The 19,453-nt window shown below is 34.5% G+C and overlaps 1 protein-coding gene across 2 annotated transcripts in view; it reads right to left on the bottom strand.

Annotated features, from left to right (window-relative positions):
• Nup98-96 (nuclear pore complex protein Nup98-96) overlaps positions 1 to 19,453 on the bottom strand; it is a 610,292-nt gene that overhangs the window by 315,259 nt on the left and 275,580 nt on the right. The window contains exons 15-17 of one of the 2 annotated variants that reach the window (XM_090395312.1): positions 18,469 to 18,731; positions 13,212 to 13,340; positions 414 to 793 (exon numbers count right to left, since the gene is read on the bottom strand). In XM_090395312.1, the coding sequence (XP_090251438.1) occupies positions 414 to 793; positions 13,212 to 13,340; positions 18,469 to 18,731 (772 nt within the window). The remainder of the gene's footprint in view (positions 1 to 413; positions 794 to 13,211; positions 13,341 to 18,468; positions 18,732 to 19,453) is intronic. The other variant, XM_090395313.1, reaches the window with a different exon arrangement.

Here is a 19,453-nt window from a genome sequence, read left to right as displayed (position 1 = left end):
GGGCAAGAGTGTGGTTAGCAGGGGTGTTAGAGCTGGGTTCTTTACTTTTAGAGTGGTAAATGAGTGGAATAAGCTGCGAGAGTCTGTTGTGGGTACTTTGACGGTGAGTGAGTTCAAGGCAAGGTATGATAGATACTGTGAGAATGTCATATAGTTGTGTGGACATGATGTTTAGGGCCTCCCTCGATGAGCCTAAGGACTCCCTGGAGTCACCTGTAATAATAATAATTGTTGCTCTTGTTCCTCCAAGTTCGTACCATTTTTTTCGGTATGCAATATCAAAAATGAATGGCCCTATTGCCATTCATTTTTGCATACTGAATCACACTATGCTTAAATGCAATCATATGGCTATGTCTGTGCTTTGTTATTTTATTTTTTTTATTATTATATTATATTAAAAATTTTATTACCTATCTCATCCACATTCATGCCTGCCACATTGGTAACCCCTGGGAAAAATACATTTCCATAACCTTCTCTACCAATAGTAAAGTTTTCTACAAAACAATTGCCGTCTTCATCGACCATAACAGCTAATTCTTCCAAAGGAGGAATAGTATAATATCCTGTTCTCTTCAATATTATTCCAGCTGGATGAGGCGTATCCATATTATCCTGTCCAAGATCACTATCCTGGCTGCTTTCACCATTCACTGTGGCATTCTGCAAGCTTTCTCTCTCATTTTCATCAACTTCTGAATTATTACTGATTCCTAAAGGTTGGACTGGAGTTTTTGTTCCTTTGGTATGAAGGGCAACAATAGTATCATCTAAAGATGTTGCTGGATATCTGTAGAAAATGTAATAAAATAATAATTAAAATAAGCATTACAATGCAAGAAAAAAATTATAAATTCAAACTAGAAATTCTCATTATTTCCACTGCTGAAATTACAATCACAAATGCTTATTATTTATCCCACATCAAATACATGCCATACTCATTTACTATTAACCAATTCTTTACTGATGGGGGGGGGGGATATATTGCATGTAGAAATTTAAAAGATGTATTACTTCCAAGCCTCAATGGAGTCCAAAGATTCACCACTTCCTTGGATATTAACATGTTCATAATCCTTTAACTTCAAAGATCAAGCTGGAAAAAAAGCCATATTATTTACTCTCAGTAATCATCTATTACTATTCACCTACCAATCAAAATATTAGGTAATCCTTATCATTCTCTCAAAAACTCCAATAAGGAATGTTAAGTTTAGCTGTTTAAACTGAGCTCTTCCTTCAAACATGCTACAGATGCAATTGCAACCATAATCTTGTTAATTTCTTTATTTCTACAGATTGATCTCTACCCAGTCATTCTCTGGTTTGTCTCCTTTGGTATCAGAACAGTACCAACTTGGAAGACTTCTGGGATTTCTGTACCTCTTTCCATGGTTTGATTACCATTTCTGCTCTCTATATTCCAAATACTTGTTCTTACTGAAATAATCCTTGCTGGAATGAGAGTCATCATTTTTACCTCCATCCAAATCTGATACCTGTTATCCAAGTATTGTATAATAGTTGAGAATATGGAAAAGCAGTCCAAAATAAAAATTCAGCATATTTTAGTTGGTGCAAGAATAAAAAAAAAAATGTTTTCACACAGTCCTACATACGCTATTCAAGCTGGAGGAATCTAGCCTTCTGTTACTTTAACACGGACAGAAATGCCATCACCATCCCCTACATCCCTGGCACATCGGAAAAAATAACCAGGTCTTTAAAAAAGTACAACCTCTACATAGCATTTAAGCCCCACCAGAAACTTGCTACCCTTATCCGTTCCACCAAAGATCAGCTCCCTCCTGTCTCAGTGCTGGAGACAGGAGGGAGCTGATCTGTGACAAAATATTGGAAGCATTAAAATTAGTTTTTAATCCTTTAAGGTAGCCAAAAATTATTCATAATTCAGCAAATGTTTTTTTTTATTTTTTATTTTTTCAATTATAATGTTGGAATGAATCAAAATAATAAGGAATTAGATACAGCTGGACCTAGACCAAAAGTTCATTAATGTTTAGGACAGAGGGAATGCTGCAATCAATACCAGAGTAAGATGAATAAAAAAATTAAAGATTAAACTGTTATAATCTATGCTAATATTTTATTGACTCAATCCTACTCTTCTAAGTAACAATGAAATTCTGCATTTTTCCTAATAAATTTCATTTTGAATCATTTTTTTAATTACCAGAGAAGTAACTGCAATATACAGAAACAGATTATAGGAACACAAAGAGGGGGAAAGAGGAATAATCTTTGCAAAATTTATGGAGTAAATTCTTTTCTTCTATATATCACATCTGCAGATATTTCAATGTGTGAAGTCATTATATAATTCATTCAGTAAAAAAGAATCAAGAGTTAATGTATTTTCATAAAGACATCAGTCTAAAGAACCACACAGTTCCCTCTTCATGGAATGCATTTCACCAAGATTACATTTTTAATGGTAAATCTGTATTGACTGGCTTCTTCAAGTTACTGTTCAATATGAAATTCTACTGCATTTGTGGTAGGCAAGTATGACAAGTTCTAATAAGAACCTTGGTGTATACCCATGCTATTTAGATGTTCTTTCTACTTGTAAAATAATAGGGATGAAACTCGATAAAAATCTTATATTCAGTGAATAAACTTTAGGAGATTATTTGACACAAGCCTTCACTTATCAAGGAAAGAAAGTGCAAGTCAACAGTCACAATAGTAAACATCTGTAAAGCCCACTGGGGTAGTTATTCTAAATGACTTGATTTAGTGAACTTAAAGTGGCATTCTGCAAACAGTTTTGATCAAGACCTTTCAGTGGTCTATTATCATGGTATTTACTATAATGAGAACCAAACAGTATGCCATAAAATCTGTGTTACTGTTTTTGAAGTAACATTATTTTCTGTAATTCTTAACTGTGTGGAAGTTGATTACTTCACTGGGCCAATAATTTTTTCTTTGGCTAAACTAGCACAGACTGACTGAGTGTTGACTTGGAACATTAAAGTTAGGGAATGCTTGGTAATCTCTGAGAATTACTTTTAACTCTGCTATATTATTAAATTATTAATAAATCATTACCTATGAAATCATAGATAATGATTTATTTTGTAAATAAATAGTTTATTTTTTTATCTTGATTGAAAGGTTAACTGTTGATGGAGAATATTTAAAAACAATTGGTAGCTGTTTTAAACAATGATTTTTTTTTTTTTTAAGTTGATTATTTATACTATCATAAATAAGTTTCAGACCTGGCTACAATTCTGGTAAAATTAATACTCGTCCCTTTCTTAACCCTTTCTTTTATTATTAATAAACCAATCTAAGTCAAAGTAATATAATAAGAGAAAAGTAAGACTATCCAGATGTCTCTGAAAGTCTTTAGGTGGATGCCTTTTTGATCAAAAGATATGTTTTGATTTAATGCATATATTGCCAGTTTCCAACCTTTCATGGGATGATTCCAAAAATATTCATGATCTCCATTAACTCAAACATGTCAGATATTTTCAACATTTGTAACCTAAAAAATCTCACTTCTCCATAAAATATACTTCACCCCAGAAACAATACTATTCAATACTATTCTTGCTTTCTTTTCTTATGAACTTCAAGTTATTACAACCAGGACTGAAAACTAGAAAAAATTCCATCTCTCACTGTGAAGTTTAATGAGCACTCAATTTATTTAACACTTCCTTTCATTACTTGTTTCTTTCAGCTTAGTTCATTACAATTTTTCTGTTAATTAAAGCATTCCGGTTTTAAAATAACATTTTTGTTATTAATGGATTTTTAATTGCACTCAGTATTAACGGTCCTGAAGCCATAATTTTTAATCTTTTCATCATTTACTTAGTGCCTCTGCTTATAAATTTTCACAACTGACTTAGCAAACTATTATAACTACTGAAGAGTTCTCACTGAAACCCATAGGTAGAACACTGCTCTTAAAAAAAAATAAATAAATAAATAAATTTCAGCATAGCAAAGTATCCATTATAACAAACTTTCAGATTGAATTTACAAATCCACTGCTTGGAAAGAAGATAATGGACACCCCCCCCCCACGGGCAAGGTGCATTGTGCCACATAAATGAGTCATTTGTAGCCAGTATAAATTGGAGGCATGTAAAGCTTCCAAGTGCAACTGTATCCAGGTGAAATGGCTGTGAGAAGAGAACTGACGAAGTTTGGGAGAGGCATTATGATAGCATGCAATGTTGTAGGCCTACCTTTTTAACAAATTGTTGACAAACCTGGCCATACCAGGTTAACAATCAGTGATATTATATGAGATAGAAGGGCAGTGAGTCAACTGCAAGTGCTACCTGCAGTGGATAACCTACCACACTCACTGAATGTAACCATGAGGTGCAATGCAGGATAATATGTCAAAACTACCACTTGTTGGCCGGCACACTGAATGCAGAGTACTGAGCTTCGACTGGAGCATGCATCTGCACAAAAACATTCCGAATAGAGGCTCACAACATGGGTTTTCATGGCAGGACTGCAATATGCAAGCCCCACATTATTAAATCAACATGCCGTGTCATCTTCAGTGGTGCAAAGAGTGGGTACAGTGGAACGTGGAAGCTTGGAAAGCCATGTTATGGAATGGTGAATCACACTGCACACTCTACTGAGCAGATGGATGAGTGTGGGTGACGCAGATGCCCATTGAACATCTCTTACCAGAGTGTGTGACCCCAACTATAAAATTCGGAGGTTGCAGTGTGCTGGTATGGTCCAGGTTAGGCCACAAACCTCTGTTTGTGGTGCCACAAACTTTGAAATCTGAGAGGTATCTGAGCATTCTGGATAATGCGATGCTTCCTACTTTGTGGCATTTCTATGGAAATGACCATTGTCTTTTGCACTGTGTCATAAGGCTGTTGCTGTAACTGTGTGGTTTGTTGACATGCGTGTCACCACACTTGACTTGCCTTCACAGAACCCTGATCTCAATCGTACTGAACATCTACAGGATGAATTGGAGAGTCGGGTGAGGTCAAGGGATGTCCACCCCACAACAAACCAAGACCTCATTACATACCTACAGGAAGAATGGTCCAAAATTCCCATTGATTGCTATCATACAGTTGTAGAAAGCATGCCCTGTAGGATTGCTGCAGTCACTGAAGTGAAAGGAGGTCTCACATCTCATTAAGATGGTGCTATGGTTGTTTGTTCCTCACACTAGGGTGTCCATTGACTTCTTTCTAAGCAGTGTAGACAGGGTCTTAAAACTGAACACTGCTGAGGTTGAAAACTATCACCTCCAGTCAAGTTCATACCTACTCTTCTTAAAGAAAGAGTTAAATTTCAGCTATTTCTTCTTCAAGCACTATAAACTTAAGTGTTTCCAATTACATACTTTGCCACCTATCATCTGAAAGGTGCATTCATTTGCATATGTTCATTCTAATATACCACATCAGAAAGTTTCCAACTTAGAATATCCTCTTTTTGATCTTCTTGGACTAAAAATCTCTGTCCATTTTAACAACTTCAATTGACATTTACATACTCCTAAATGCTGCCAATAATCATTGTAAACTTTTTAATTTCCTTTCTGTTATTTTTATATTTTCTATAGTTCAACTATTCTAACATTGAGGCTATCTTCCTTGGGGATTTTAATGCTCACAAATCTGAACTGAACAGACCAAGCAAGGAGATGCCAAGACATCTGCTATCCAATAATCATTCACATATACATTATTCACATATCCACCAGAATACCTATATAACTCTTACCAATGTCCTAAGACACTAGCTGTGCTTTTAAGTATACTGTGGATGTAACCTGAACTAGTCTAGGCCAGTGTTTCTCAACCGCCAGGCAGCAGTCTAGCACCAGGTCATGGCATCAATTATATCCAGCTGCAAGAAATTCTCCTGGAATTTGTCATTTTAGTTTTCTAAGCATTTTTCCTGAATAAATATTTTATAGTGGAAATATTCTGAGGAGAATAATATTCGTGAATGTGTTGAAAAGCTCAGACCCAGAACACTAAATAACATCTGTGTAGCAAATGTCAGTGACCAAGCTGCATATTTTTAAACATGGAAGTATTCATGAAGTATTGGGAATTTTCAGACATTGAAATCTTTCAACATTCGGGAAAGGGAATACCACTGTTTATGACCAGTCATAAAAATTGCTTGCAAGCTGATTACAACAATGGGCGGTGTATCCTCTGTTCTCAAAACTGAACGAAATAACATCTGTGTTGCAAATGTCAGTGACAATTAGCAAGAAAGTATAAAGAATATTATACAAATTAAGTGGATATTGAATCCAACATTATTTCACAGCCGAATATAGAAATTACAAGAGTTTTGTGCCGAATATAGAAACTATAAAAGTTTTGGCAGATCCAAACATAAGCAACCTACCTTTTAGGACAGGGGCAACTCGTGGTAAAGGTAGAGTAAGTTCTGTTCACTTTCCATAGTATTTTCCATAATGTAAAGCACATCTTCTTGCAGACATGTATGATGCTATGCGTTATGGAAGGAGGTCACTACCCAACCGGTTTCAACCTTTGTTGAATGTTGAAGTACAGGTCAAACTCCAAAAACTCAGCGTTGTTCCCCTCAGTAACAGGCTCACCCTGCCACTGAGAACTCTCAGAACCGGTTGGCTCTACACCGTGGCAGGCTCACCCAACCACTGAGCAGAGCCACTCATTTGCTCATATCTCATCCGAGGGATAACAGCAATAGCCGTGCCTCAGTTAACTTCACAGGCTACAGCATTGCCATTCATCACCCAAGCTTCCAACCAGTTTCAACCTTTGTTGAGTCTCATTAGTGGGAGCCAGACACAGATGTAAATAATCAGGTTGAAGTGATGCAGAAGTCATTCTTTCCCACATGAGTTGCCAAAAGGTGTCGCATCTTCCAAGAATTACTGAAATAAAGAGCCAAAAGGCTTCCCTTCGGCGAGGCAAAATTATACAAATTAAGTGGATATTGAATCCAACATTACTTCACAGCTGAATATAGACACTACAAAGTTTCGTGCCGAATACAGACACTACAAAAGTTTCGTGCCAAATATAGAAACTATAAAAGTCTCTTTATTTCAATATAAAGAATATTTTTTCACTGAAATTGAAGATGAAGGCAGTTTGTATCCAGCTCTCAAATCTAGTAATACTGAATACTGTTTTTTCAAATTAATAAAAGAAACTAAGTTCGCAGTGCAGTGTGTAAGTGCTTGTTTAATTTTGATGTTAAGAAATCTTGTATTGAAGGTGTTTGTGATGCAACAAATAGCAAATCATCCATCTCAAGTCTACAGAGTGATCTCCAGGATGTACAAATGGAGGGGGAAAAACTACCAGCGCACAGAAGAAAAAGTCTGAATTCACTCATAAGTACACAGGCAGCTATTTAAAATTTGGTTTCATACAATGCCCTGAGTTGTATGCCATACAATGTCATACAATGCCCTGAGTTGTATGCCCTTCATTTCCCTTCTGGGAAATGAAGCTATGACGCCATCGGGACTTACCAGACATCTGAACACAAAACATTCCGATCTATTCAACAAACCCATTGAGTTCTTTATGTTTAAAAGAGATGCACTTAAAATAGAAAAGAAAATTATTTCCCATGCTTCAATTACTGACACTACACTTCTGACAGCATCCTATTTAATATCACTACAGATAGCTAAATGTAAAAAACCGTATTCCATTGGCAAAGAACTCATTAAGCCTACTTTGATTGCTGCATGTAATGAAGTATTAGGCCAGTCTGTGGCAAGTAAAATGAAAGACATCCCATTGTCGAATGATACAGTTGAAAGGCAGATATCTGATATGGCGGAAGATACAGAAACAACTCATTGCAAAAATTAAAAAATTGAATAATTATTATTACTTATGTAGGATATATTGATCATGATGAAAGCGACATGAAGGAAGGCATTTTAAGCGTTTCTGAATTATCTATACACACTACCAGCAGGGAAATTTTCCAAGTTTTAAATGGTTTCATTGAAGAGAGAGATCTTGAATGGGAAAATTGAATTGGAGTTTATACTGACGGCACTGCCTGTCTTACAGGTAGAAATTTAGTGACTAAACCTGAATTTTCAGGTTTAGTCACTAAATTTAAGGATATGCCAGGCAATAACTTATTGTCAATGCATTGGTTGACAACAGTACATTCATACATTCATTCGTAGGCAAAACCTGGCCCCCAAAAAAATGGCACCTGAGCTTAATGAAGTCCTGTCTTAATCTGTTAAAATTATTAATTATATAAAAAAACAGTGCTTTAAATACAAGACTGTTAAAAGCATTGTGCAATGAAATAGGCTCTGACCATTAAAATCTTCTTTTTCATTCGGAAGTTCGTTGGCTGTCCAGAGTAAAGTTCTCAAGAGGTTATATGAACTCCGAAAGGAAGTTGAGCTGTTTCTAATTGATAAGAAAAGTGACCTGTCCCATTATTTCCAGGATAAGAAATGGGTAGCCAGGCTGGCATATCTCAGAGAGATATTTTTTTACATAAATAAGTTTAATTTAAAACTTCAAGGTCCAGATATAACAATATTTAATGCTTGGAACAAGATTGAATCATTCAAAAAGAAACTCAAATTCTGGCTTAATATGATTGCTGAAAGAAATAATGAAATGTTTCAGTTGTACCCAGATTATATTATGAAAGCAGATGATTTCTGTTCACAGAATTCAGTTTCAGATATTATTGCAGCCCACTTGAAGATGTTGTCGTTTCAAAAGTATTATCCTGAACATGAGGATCCCTGGAGGCAAAATATGTGGATTGTGAACCCCTTTGTTGAACACAAAGAGACAACCCTTTCCCATGAAGAAACTCTTCAATTTATTGAATTATCATTGGGACAAAGGACTGGAAAGTACTTTTAATTCTATGAGTAATTTGAAATTCTGGATAAGAATGAAAAATTAATATCCAAATTTACATGAAATAGCAACGAGATTTCTTCTTTGTTTTTTTTTCACATATCTTTGTGAAACTGCATTTTCTGCCATGACTGTACTTAAAACGAAACAGAGGAACCACCTGCAACTTTCTCACTGTCTCCATTTGGCTATCACTTCAATTGATCCCAGAATTAATAAGCTAACAGACAGAAAACAGCAACAAAAGCCTCACTAGCCTAACTGAAACCTTCAAAAACTCAGTTGTAATAAAAGAAACTAAGTTGAACTTTTTCAGTAACTTATAATAGCTGTGCTGCATTTTTACATTCAAAATATTAATTAGTGTTTGAACTAGTGTTTAGAATTTAGAGGTTTATACATTTGTATTTATTAAATTACATACTTTGCATATATAAATATTGTGATAAGTGTTTTGCCAACAAGTTGACATCCTTCTGCTACTTCCCCTGCCCAGCCAACTTCTATGGTGAGTTACAATGCATAAATATTTTTCTCGCTACCTTTTTTTTTTAAAACCAACATTAGTAAAACCAATTTAATAACATAATAATCAATTTTACACTAAATAATATTATAACTTTTTGGTGATCAGAATGAGATATGTCGATGAAAATCAGCACAAATTAATTTAATGATGTTGGCCTGAAGAAACTAAAATATACTACATTTCATTAGTCTAGTGATTGATAACTAATTTAAATGTAATTTTATATTTGTCAACATGCCACACCATATACATAAGTGTACCAATATCTTTATGACTAAATAAGCACACGTAAAACCACAGTAAGAGCTCATGTGTTTTAAATATTTACTGACGAATAATTTCGTCAGTAAATATCACTAACGATGACCTAAGTGTCTTAGGACATCGTCAGTACAGCTGAGAACAATACTAGGAATAACCTACAGATAGGGTGCATTAATACAATGGAATCCAAATGAAGGGTACAGGGGAAAAACAACTTCAGTCCAATTTTTGTGAATTCAACCTATTTGCCATTTGTTTTTTTAATTTTTAAGTACTATTTAAATTAATTATGCTTAATATACATGAATGTACCATATCTATTCTTTTTTTATTTTGTTATGCTATGTTTACTTGCATTTTGACAACAAGGAAAATTTAATTATGTTTTTTTCGGAAGTCAATATCGTGGACTGAAGTTGTTTTTCCCTCGCACCCTTCAAATGTGTACAGCAGCGCTTTCTAGCATTTAAAAAAAATAATAAAAATAATAAAAAATTATTTAGATTAAATTAAAATTAAAATTGAATTATTTTACACAATTTTGTATAACAATTTCCCATAGTTTAGGAATGGCAAAAACATCATTGTGGTTTAGATTGGGTCTGTGAAGTAGGGCTTCAGCACTTTCTTTATATAAACGTTCATGTTTGTATGAAGATCCAATTCACAGACCCAATCTAAACTGCAATGATGTTCTTGCCATTCCTAAAGTATGGGAAATTGTCATACAAAATTGTAAAATAATTCAATTTTAATTTTAATTTAATCTAAATAATCTAATGTATTTTTAAAACGCCGCTGCATGCATTTGGATTCCATTGTATTATCTGTATGTTATTCCTAGTATTGTTGTCAACTGTACTGATGATGTCCTAAGACACTTAGGTTGAAATATTTATAGTATTAAATATTAAAAAAACCTATTACTGTGATTTTACGTGCGTTTATTTAGTCTTGAATTATCCACAGGTTTCTTTTTATTCAGAAATCTCTTTATATTGATTTATATTGATAAAGAAATCTCTTTATGATTATGCCATAATTAATTATTAATACTCATGTTAGTTTAATGTATGAACTTTAAAAAAAAATTGGAAAGTTATTTATGAGTAAATTTGTTGGGACTGGGCCCCTCTATTAAAAAAAAAAAAAAGAATTTACCAGGCTGCGGTCTCACAAAAGATGAGAACCACTGGTCTAAGCAATTTAGACCACAGCCTAGTTTTGGTTTCAGTTTCCATGAAGTCACACTCAGGCAGTTTGCAGTGCTGTAGCTGGGGGGGGGGGGGGGTGCAGAGGGGATGTGGTCCACCCCGGGCAGCATTTTGAACCTCACTCTATACGTAGCTTTAACTTTTTGTAGCATTTTTGGTGTGTATTGAGAGGGGGTGGCAAAAGCTCTAGCAATGTGACTGGGCAGTTGCTCATCTTTGTGACTTCTATGTCCCATTTTCTTCACTGAATTATCAATCACAGAGTTCTGTCTTATGATTTGAGCATTTGTATTGGACACATCAATGAAGCAGTTCTGTTAATATGGAAACATTTAATCTATATGAACAAGATACTACTTGGTATTTTTGGACTGTGTTATAGATACTACTAGTATTGATAATAAGGACAAGATACACCCATGGATATATCAAAGTCTGAAACAGCTAAAAAATACTACTGACATATCCAAAACTGATTTTGAAAAGGATCAAAGTATGAAGCTTGCATCATGTCCAAATGAGAGCAATACTTTTTTTTTGTCTCTTGACAAAGCTATTGACTGTAACCCCACTTCCACTTTTTTTGCTTCCAGATAGTTCTATTTCATCATAACCAGAAAACACTACCTTATTGGTTCTTACTTTTCTCCAATTTCTTTCTTGTATAGATAATACTTCTGACAAAGGAAATTGAAGAATCATATCCAAATTGGGTACCAAAAATGGTCTTCTGATGGAATTTCTACAACTGTTCTGAAGGTCTGTGCTACAAAGTTGACTCCATTCTATGTTGCATTTTTTTATACTTTCCAATAGCATATATTCTGCAGCCTGGAAATAGCACATATTCAATCTAAGAAGGAGAACAAATGGTTAACAACAAATTACCATTGCAATCTCACACTTCACTTCTTTCTAAAATAATAATGAAAACCATTAACACTCAACTTCTATGCTACACTGAAGCCTCCCAACTAATAAACATTTGCCACTAGAAACAATATGAATTCTGCCACTATTGATGAATAGGGGAGATCTTTCTGATGCCACCTATTTTGACAAATGCCATGGAAAAGGCTGGGAAATTTCAAATGGCTGCTCTTGGTAACTCTAAGGTATTTGATTAGGTTTGGTATGAATGCCCATTAAGTATACTACCAGCATATTTTCTATGTGACTTTTGCAACTGGGTTACCTGCTTTCTCTCGAGATGTATATTACCTGTGATATCAGATTTATTTATCCCAAAACTTTGAATACTGCCAGTGGTTCAACAAGGCTCTGTTCTTTAACTCTTCATTCTATCAACAGCCTTCTCCAGATGACTAAAAGTCCAATATACAGTTTGGTTGATGACAATATACTGCAGTCCTTTATCATTTCAGAAATCTTGCACTATAAAAATCAATAAACTTCCAGAATATCAACTTCAACAGCACTAAATTCAGATCCCCAAACCATTCTACACAGGACTGATAGCCTTTTTAATTTTTGCCATTAATAAATCTATGCCCTTTTCTATTTCTTGCAAAAAAAATCCATTTTCTTCCAGTCTTACTTACACTCAAATCTCGAGGCAAGATGAGATTTCTCTCCCTGGGAGAGAAATCTCTCTCTCTCTCTCTCATCATCATCATTAACATATCAAAAATATCACCTCCTTAGCATCAAAACAATTAGTTTTCCTTTTTGCTCAAGGCCATTTCCCTTGAAACAGCTATTAGACCAATTGTTCATTAATGAAATCTCTTTTCATTTCACCCAATTCACTCAACAGTGAAAGATCATTTTCATACGTATGTATATATAATTATTTTGGGCTTTCTTTTTCAATAATTACAATTACACATTGATTGAGAGTTTACTTAAGAAAAATACAACTGTGACATAGGATTATTATAGTATTTAAGAGGTTTTTGCCCATTTAAGCATTCTGCCTGGTCTCTGATGAGAACCAACAGTTTGAATCAACTCTCAGACCAGTGAAACAAAGCACTAATAAAAAGGAAATATACAGGCTCATGGACAGAGCTCATGTGTTTTAAGTAGTGTAAGTCCAGTAGCAAGGATTGTATTCTCATAAGCTCTCTGGTTTACCTTTCAAAACTTTCTTCTATATACATTCAGCAATGAAATACAGATAGATCTATAATAATCCCCTATTTTTATTATTTACTTCATCGAAATAAAGCCTTTTAGGCTCTCTTTAAATAAGTCAGTAATTCTATATTAAGGAAATTATCACTCAATGAAAGACAGTGGTAAGCAGACTAGCAAACAGAAAGAACATACTTGTTGGGAAGTTCAGCTCTTGGTTTGGCAACAGGATTAGTGTAATAGTTCTCCAAACGTGAATCATTCTGAGAAGACACTGGCTGAGACATACTTGGTGTTACTGATTCCTGAGATGAAACTGGAGTTCTATACAATGCAAACGAGTTACATTAAAAAAAACTTGAATGCATACAAAAAAACAGGAATTACATTATAGGAATGCAATTTATAATACAGTACAAATGATTCTTAGAATGACTGAAAACTAATTTTTTTTCTCATACTGCAAAATTCTGTGCTGGGGAAGGGAAGGTTTTAACTCTTAAAAGTGGATTGTAAACTTCAAAGTACCAGTTTATCAGCAAGTGCACTACTATTACCCTAATTTTTTTCCTTTATGTATTATACAGATTTAGATTTAGCTTGATCAGAATCTTTTTTTCCCCTTTAAAGAAAAGCAGTAATTTTTAAATATCACTAGTAAGTGGACTTTTACTCACTAAAGAAAGGATTGAAGCAGTAAATATATGCCACCTTAACTTTGATTTTCAGAGTAAAGGACAAAAAATCAGAAAAATGAACATTAAACCAAAATATATTAAACCAACCAAAATGATGCAGGTTCATATCCTGCCACAAGCATGGATGTATGTGATTGTCTTTAAGTGTCAGATGTATTTCATCATCTGGTGTGAGACCATTGTCTTGTTTATTGGTAGCACACTGGCCTGAAAAAGTTCCATGTTTGGTCTGTAGCACTGTTTCCAGACCAAGTAAAAGTGAATAAAAAAATTAAAAAAATATATATATATATCAAAATTTTTTAAGATAGAAAAAAAAAATCCTTAGTCTATCTGTGGTAGTACTGTACTACAGGTTTACATTTTTCAGGAGAGGGAATCCCACACACACAAGGGGGGGGGGGAGGAATAAGTGTCTGTAATCAAAATTTTTGAAGTTGACAATCAGTCAACTTCAAAATTTGGAGTGAGAACTGTCAACTAATCAGTGACCAATACGGATTTTACCAATCAAGATCCACAGCAATCCTTGGGACATACCTATACTATTGCAATTTATGTTTTAAAGGTATATGACAGGGTTTTGCACTGAGGGCTTCTAGGCAAATTGCCAGTTTTCTCTGGTCATTTACTATGTGTAATGATGGAAAGTGTTCTCTCTTCAACTTTTCCTATTAAGGAAAGTGTTCCTCAGGGCTGTTACCCATCCTCTTCCTCATATACATAAATGATCTGATCTGATCTCAGTGATCCTAAATTGGTTTGGTTATGTACTGTGCCAATACAGATCACAGCAGTACACAATGTAATATTTAATTAATAAATAAACCAAGAGTGCATAAAAGTATAGAAATGACTGAATAACAAGTGTAAAGAAATTCATATAAAACAAAACCAACTAGGTATTATAAGCATATCTGTAAGAATTTAAAAACTAAAGAAACTCTTGATGAATCTAATAAAATCTGACTGAGTGTGTAGGCTCAGACAGATTATGAAGACTAAATTTTGAATGTGACAACAACCTAATCACTTTGCATGCTTTCAAAACAAAGGTTTGTCTTTTTTTCTTACAAAAGACCATAACTCTTCTCCTCTCATCTTTGATAATCCTCAACTTAACATTTAAGATGATCTCTTTTCTCAGATTGACTATTCCAGCCTTTCTTAGCAGCTTCCAAAAAATTGACCCACCTCTCCCTCTCCAAAAAAAGTTACTTTACCTTTCTGGTACTTACTCTGTAGAAATTAAACTTGACCAACCATGGAATACTGAAGGTTCAGTGAGTCACCTGTTGAACTATAATAAGATGTTAGACAGCTGTTGCTCATGTTGTGTTTTAGCAGAAATGGAAGGCAATATTGGATGTTAATTCTTGATGCTGTTTAGAAGAGATACTCCCACAGACACTCTTCAGCTATTCTCAAAGATGGTTAGGTTCCACATTAAGTGTCTTCTGCAAATATTTCCTTGGGTACTGTTCAGCAGAACTAACATTCATTATGGTCTTCCATTTCTGCGAAAGCACAACATGAGCGGCAGATGTCAAACATCCTATTGCAATTCAACTAGTGAATCAGTGAACCTGTAACTTTCATATGTCTTTCATTCTAGTACCTCAGTTCTGAGGAAGCAATTCCCCCATGAGCTGTGGAAGCCTTCCACATGAATGATTCCAAAGTACCAGAACTTCCAGAGGAATATCAACAGACTACTTTGCTCTTGAACCAAGCCTGCACATGATATTTATCTACTATAGGCCTTACATACTATCATATATGGGAAGTTTATTTTGCACTTGGTTAGACTATAATAAATTTAGTTTAATCCTTTATCCAAGTGTGAGCAAACAAAGTTTGCATCTGAAAATATCTTCAGGACTGAGGCAAGGTGGTGCATCTGTTGGCAACTCGTAGCAAAGGTGGATCAGGCTCTCATCACTCCTTGACTCAGTACATGGCCGCAAGGAGATGTGCTTTGCATGGAGAGAGATACTGAGACAAGGAGTGATGAGAGCTTGGTCCACCTTTGCTATGAGTTGCCAACAGATGCACTACCGTGCCTCAGTCCTGAAGATATTTTCAGGCGCAAACTTTGTTTGCTCACACTTGGATAAAGGATTAAACTAAATTTATCATATATGGGAATAATAAAAACTAAATCATCTATTCTTCTTCATAATATTTTTCCAAATGTGATGTTAAAAACTTTAGTTGATGTTAAGTACTACTTGCATGCACAACAGTTTAACGTGGCTTCAGTAAGTTTTCATAACTCAAATCATTTAGGTGATAACATTTAAAACATCACACAGTTTTATTCCTTGATTTGAATTCAAAATGTTACACAATCAGATTACTTCCATAGATTTTTGAACACTCTCTCTCATAACAAAATTCTATTCTAAAAGGAATTGAGATATTCTTCCAATCCTTTTCATGATTATCAGGGAAACGCGTAGTGCTATCCTATCAACAACTTTGCTGCCACGTCCATCTGTAAAACAAGCAAATTTTAACAGACTGGTCAGTTTCTGCTATATATCTACAGGAATATATAAAATCAACCACTGTTTTTTCTTTTATATATTTCTGAATGCTTTTTCAATAAGATGCACAACTTTCGAGATTGCAAAAATGACAGCAGTTTTTGGATTGGTTGAAGATGACTTCTTATGGAATAATTCTCTTGAATATTTGTGCAATATCATTTGGGAACGCACAAACACAGGACTCCAATATATGAATAAGATTTGACACTTGCCGAGATTCAGGGTGACTTACCATTAGGCATTAAAAATGGTCATCAATTTTTTTTTTTAATGTAATCATGTTACTATTACTACTGCTGGAGGCGATTTAATTTAGCTTTTAGCTTTTCTCCGTTTATTAACAGACACTGTATGCAAAGGATAAAATTTGCCATTGCAATGCAGCAAAGACAAAAATTAAGGACTGTTTGAACTGAAAAATTAAAAGCTGCATATTACAATGATAGAAAACATGGAGAGAACAGAAGACAAGTCTTAGTGATTATGTAATTTAATAGTGATATCTACATTGTGGATCAAGGGTACAAGAGTATACAGAAGATATGAAATAGGAAGAATACTGCAGAAGAAATCAAAGGATGATAAAATGATTACATAAAATCTGAAGATAAAGATATTCTGGAGAAACAGAAATATAACTATGAGTACATATCAATAAGTGAGACAGAAACACTAGAAGTGTGGTCACAATAGTTGTAGTACTGAAATTCAATATGATATTCAACCACAAGTGCAACCATTTGCACTTGCAGCAAAGACACCTTAGAGGTTCAGTAATCTAGAAGATGATACTAACTGGATCATTGTACTATTTCCTGATGATTCCTTTATGCAAATAAATATGCATAGAGAGATAATAAATGCATAGAAGTAATAAATGAGTAAACTGTAGAAAAGATAAAAAGGAAACCTTTAATGCCTTAGTGGATTTGAATGTATCTCAGCCATTAAGCTAATGGTCTGAGGATGAGTATTTTCCAGGTGGCAAGGCAATTATTATATAGAAATTTATTGGTTTAGGATAAGCAGATTTTAAAGGTAGATTCAAGGAATAGTCTTTCATACTTGTATTTGCTTTGGGAAAATCAGTCAGCATTTTTCCAAAATATCCTGTGGTGGGTCCAAGGCATGGTCTACAGGTTGTGACCATAGTAGAGTGCCAAATGTATTTTTTTTTTTTTTGTGCTTTGGTATGCTGATAATGATTCTGCCTATCTATAACACACATCTGGTAGATACTAGGCAAATCTAGTGATTGTAATTGGTTTCTAGGAGAGCAGATAAGGATACCAATTTTTTGTGTGGTCTGAAAGCAGTCACCATATAGTATTGCTAACTATTCAGAAAGGACCCAGATTTGGGTCTCTGGCGATGAGTCCTTGGACTCCATGGAGGTGCTCATATAATAATAATAATAATAATATATTGTAGTCTATGTTTTTTCAGGAGAAGTTTCAGTGTGGGATATTAATATTTTTTGATTGGGAAGCCAATGAGTAAGAAAGTAATGCATATGTCATCAAGTTCAGCAGCAAGGACATTATCATCAAAGCAAATCAATATTGCCTTGTTAACCAAAGTTTTATAATGGATTTATCTACTTGTGTGTGTGTGTGTGTGTGTGTGTGTGTGTGTGTGTAAAATTTTAGGTGAACTGGATCTTGAGATGCTGGCTGTTCAGATGTGATAAAAAACTGTGTAGATCCACTTGGAGAACCATCTACAAATAGTAGGAGTGAGTATGATGAAATTCAGGGAGTTTATCTTTTGGTTAGGCAATGATGTTATGGAAACTACTCAATGCCTGCATAGAGTAGTTTTATTTTATTTTTTGACACTCCCCTTTGGGGAGGGCTTAGAATAAATTCTATTGGACTGAAAGTTTTCTAAACAACCCTTGCATACTGATGAAATCAGTTCCTTTGGCTGTCAGAATTCAGTTTTCTTCTCGTCTTAGCATTCTACAACATGCACAATCATGAAGACTGCTTTTTAGAAGAAAATGCAATGAACTATCATGAAACAAATACAATGCTCCGACTTCAATTTTGTCAAGTAACTGGAACATATGCAGAGTGCAGAAGACAAATAGCAAAACTACATTACTAAAGGAAATCAGTTTTTTTCAAACTATTGTTTTTAAAACAATATATTAGAGGCCTTTTTTTAACACACAGATAAATATTTTATTTTAAAACTCACCTGGAAGTAACATCAACTGTTAATATGGTTGCAGATCCTTCTGAATAAACTGTTGACTGTTTAGGCACAGATGAGTGAGAAGTTTCATTCATGGAACCATTTATTCCTTCAGAACTTGATTCATGCACTGAATCAGATGTTGCCAGAGACTGGTTGGAATTAGGCTTCTGTTTCAAAATAAGCTTTTTAACACTACGTCGTGGAACAAAAGTATCATTCCCTAAACCTGGATCTTCATCTTCTAAACCATCAAAGAGTGATACCTACAAATTCATAAGTAATTTCATATAAGAAATTTAAAGTTAAGTTAGAATCACAAGCATAAAATTTCTTGTAATTTGTTTTATTTTTATCATTACCACACATGAAGAGTTTCAGAACCTAAGCAAACCACTGTCGTGTGGTCAGGGACTAAGAGAAAGAGAGGCTGTTAATAGAGATATTGAATAAAGGATGAGTGGGAGGAGCAGGCCTAGCAGTTGTATTGTAAATGGATGTTGGCCAGCAGCTTTATGTGATTACAGGCCTCATAGACATGGAGATAGTGATGGATGACAGTTCTGTGAAACAATAGTCGTGGAAATACTCATAGAAAGGGGGAAAAAATGGAAACAGGCTGTCTGAGAGTTCATTTATTAACCAAATTACTCTTTCAGACAGCTTCAATTTTTAGGGAGATATGGGGAAAGTTTGTGAAAATGTGAGAGCTGTATTATAAGGATGGATAGATCTGAAATTTGCACAGAGCTAGTAGCTAAATGGATGAGAAACTGTAGATGTATTTGTATCAGAAAAGACTAGTGGTATACATCACTTCAAAAAAGACAGGTCTGATCTTGTCTGGTGAGAGAGATATTATGCAAGATAAAAAGGGTGGGAGACTATGAAATTTTTTGGAAAAAAAAAAAAAAAAAAGACAGCTGTAATTTGGTAACACTCGACAAGGTATGGAGATCTAAAAAGTTCATGTCCTCTTTTCATGAAT

This window comes from Typopeltis vanoorti, chromosome 7 (genome assembly GCF_054136105.1).
Source record: "Typopeltis vanoorti isolate ZY-2024b chromosome 7, IOZ_Tvanoo_1.0, whole genome shotgun sequence".
Taxonomy (NCBI): domain Eukaryota; kingdom Metazoa; phylum Arthropoda; class Arachnida; order Uropygi; family Thelyphonidae; genus Typopeltis; species Typopeltis vanoorti.
This window is presented reverse-complemented; position numbering and strand designations above follow the sequence as displayed.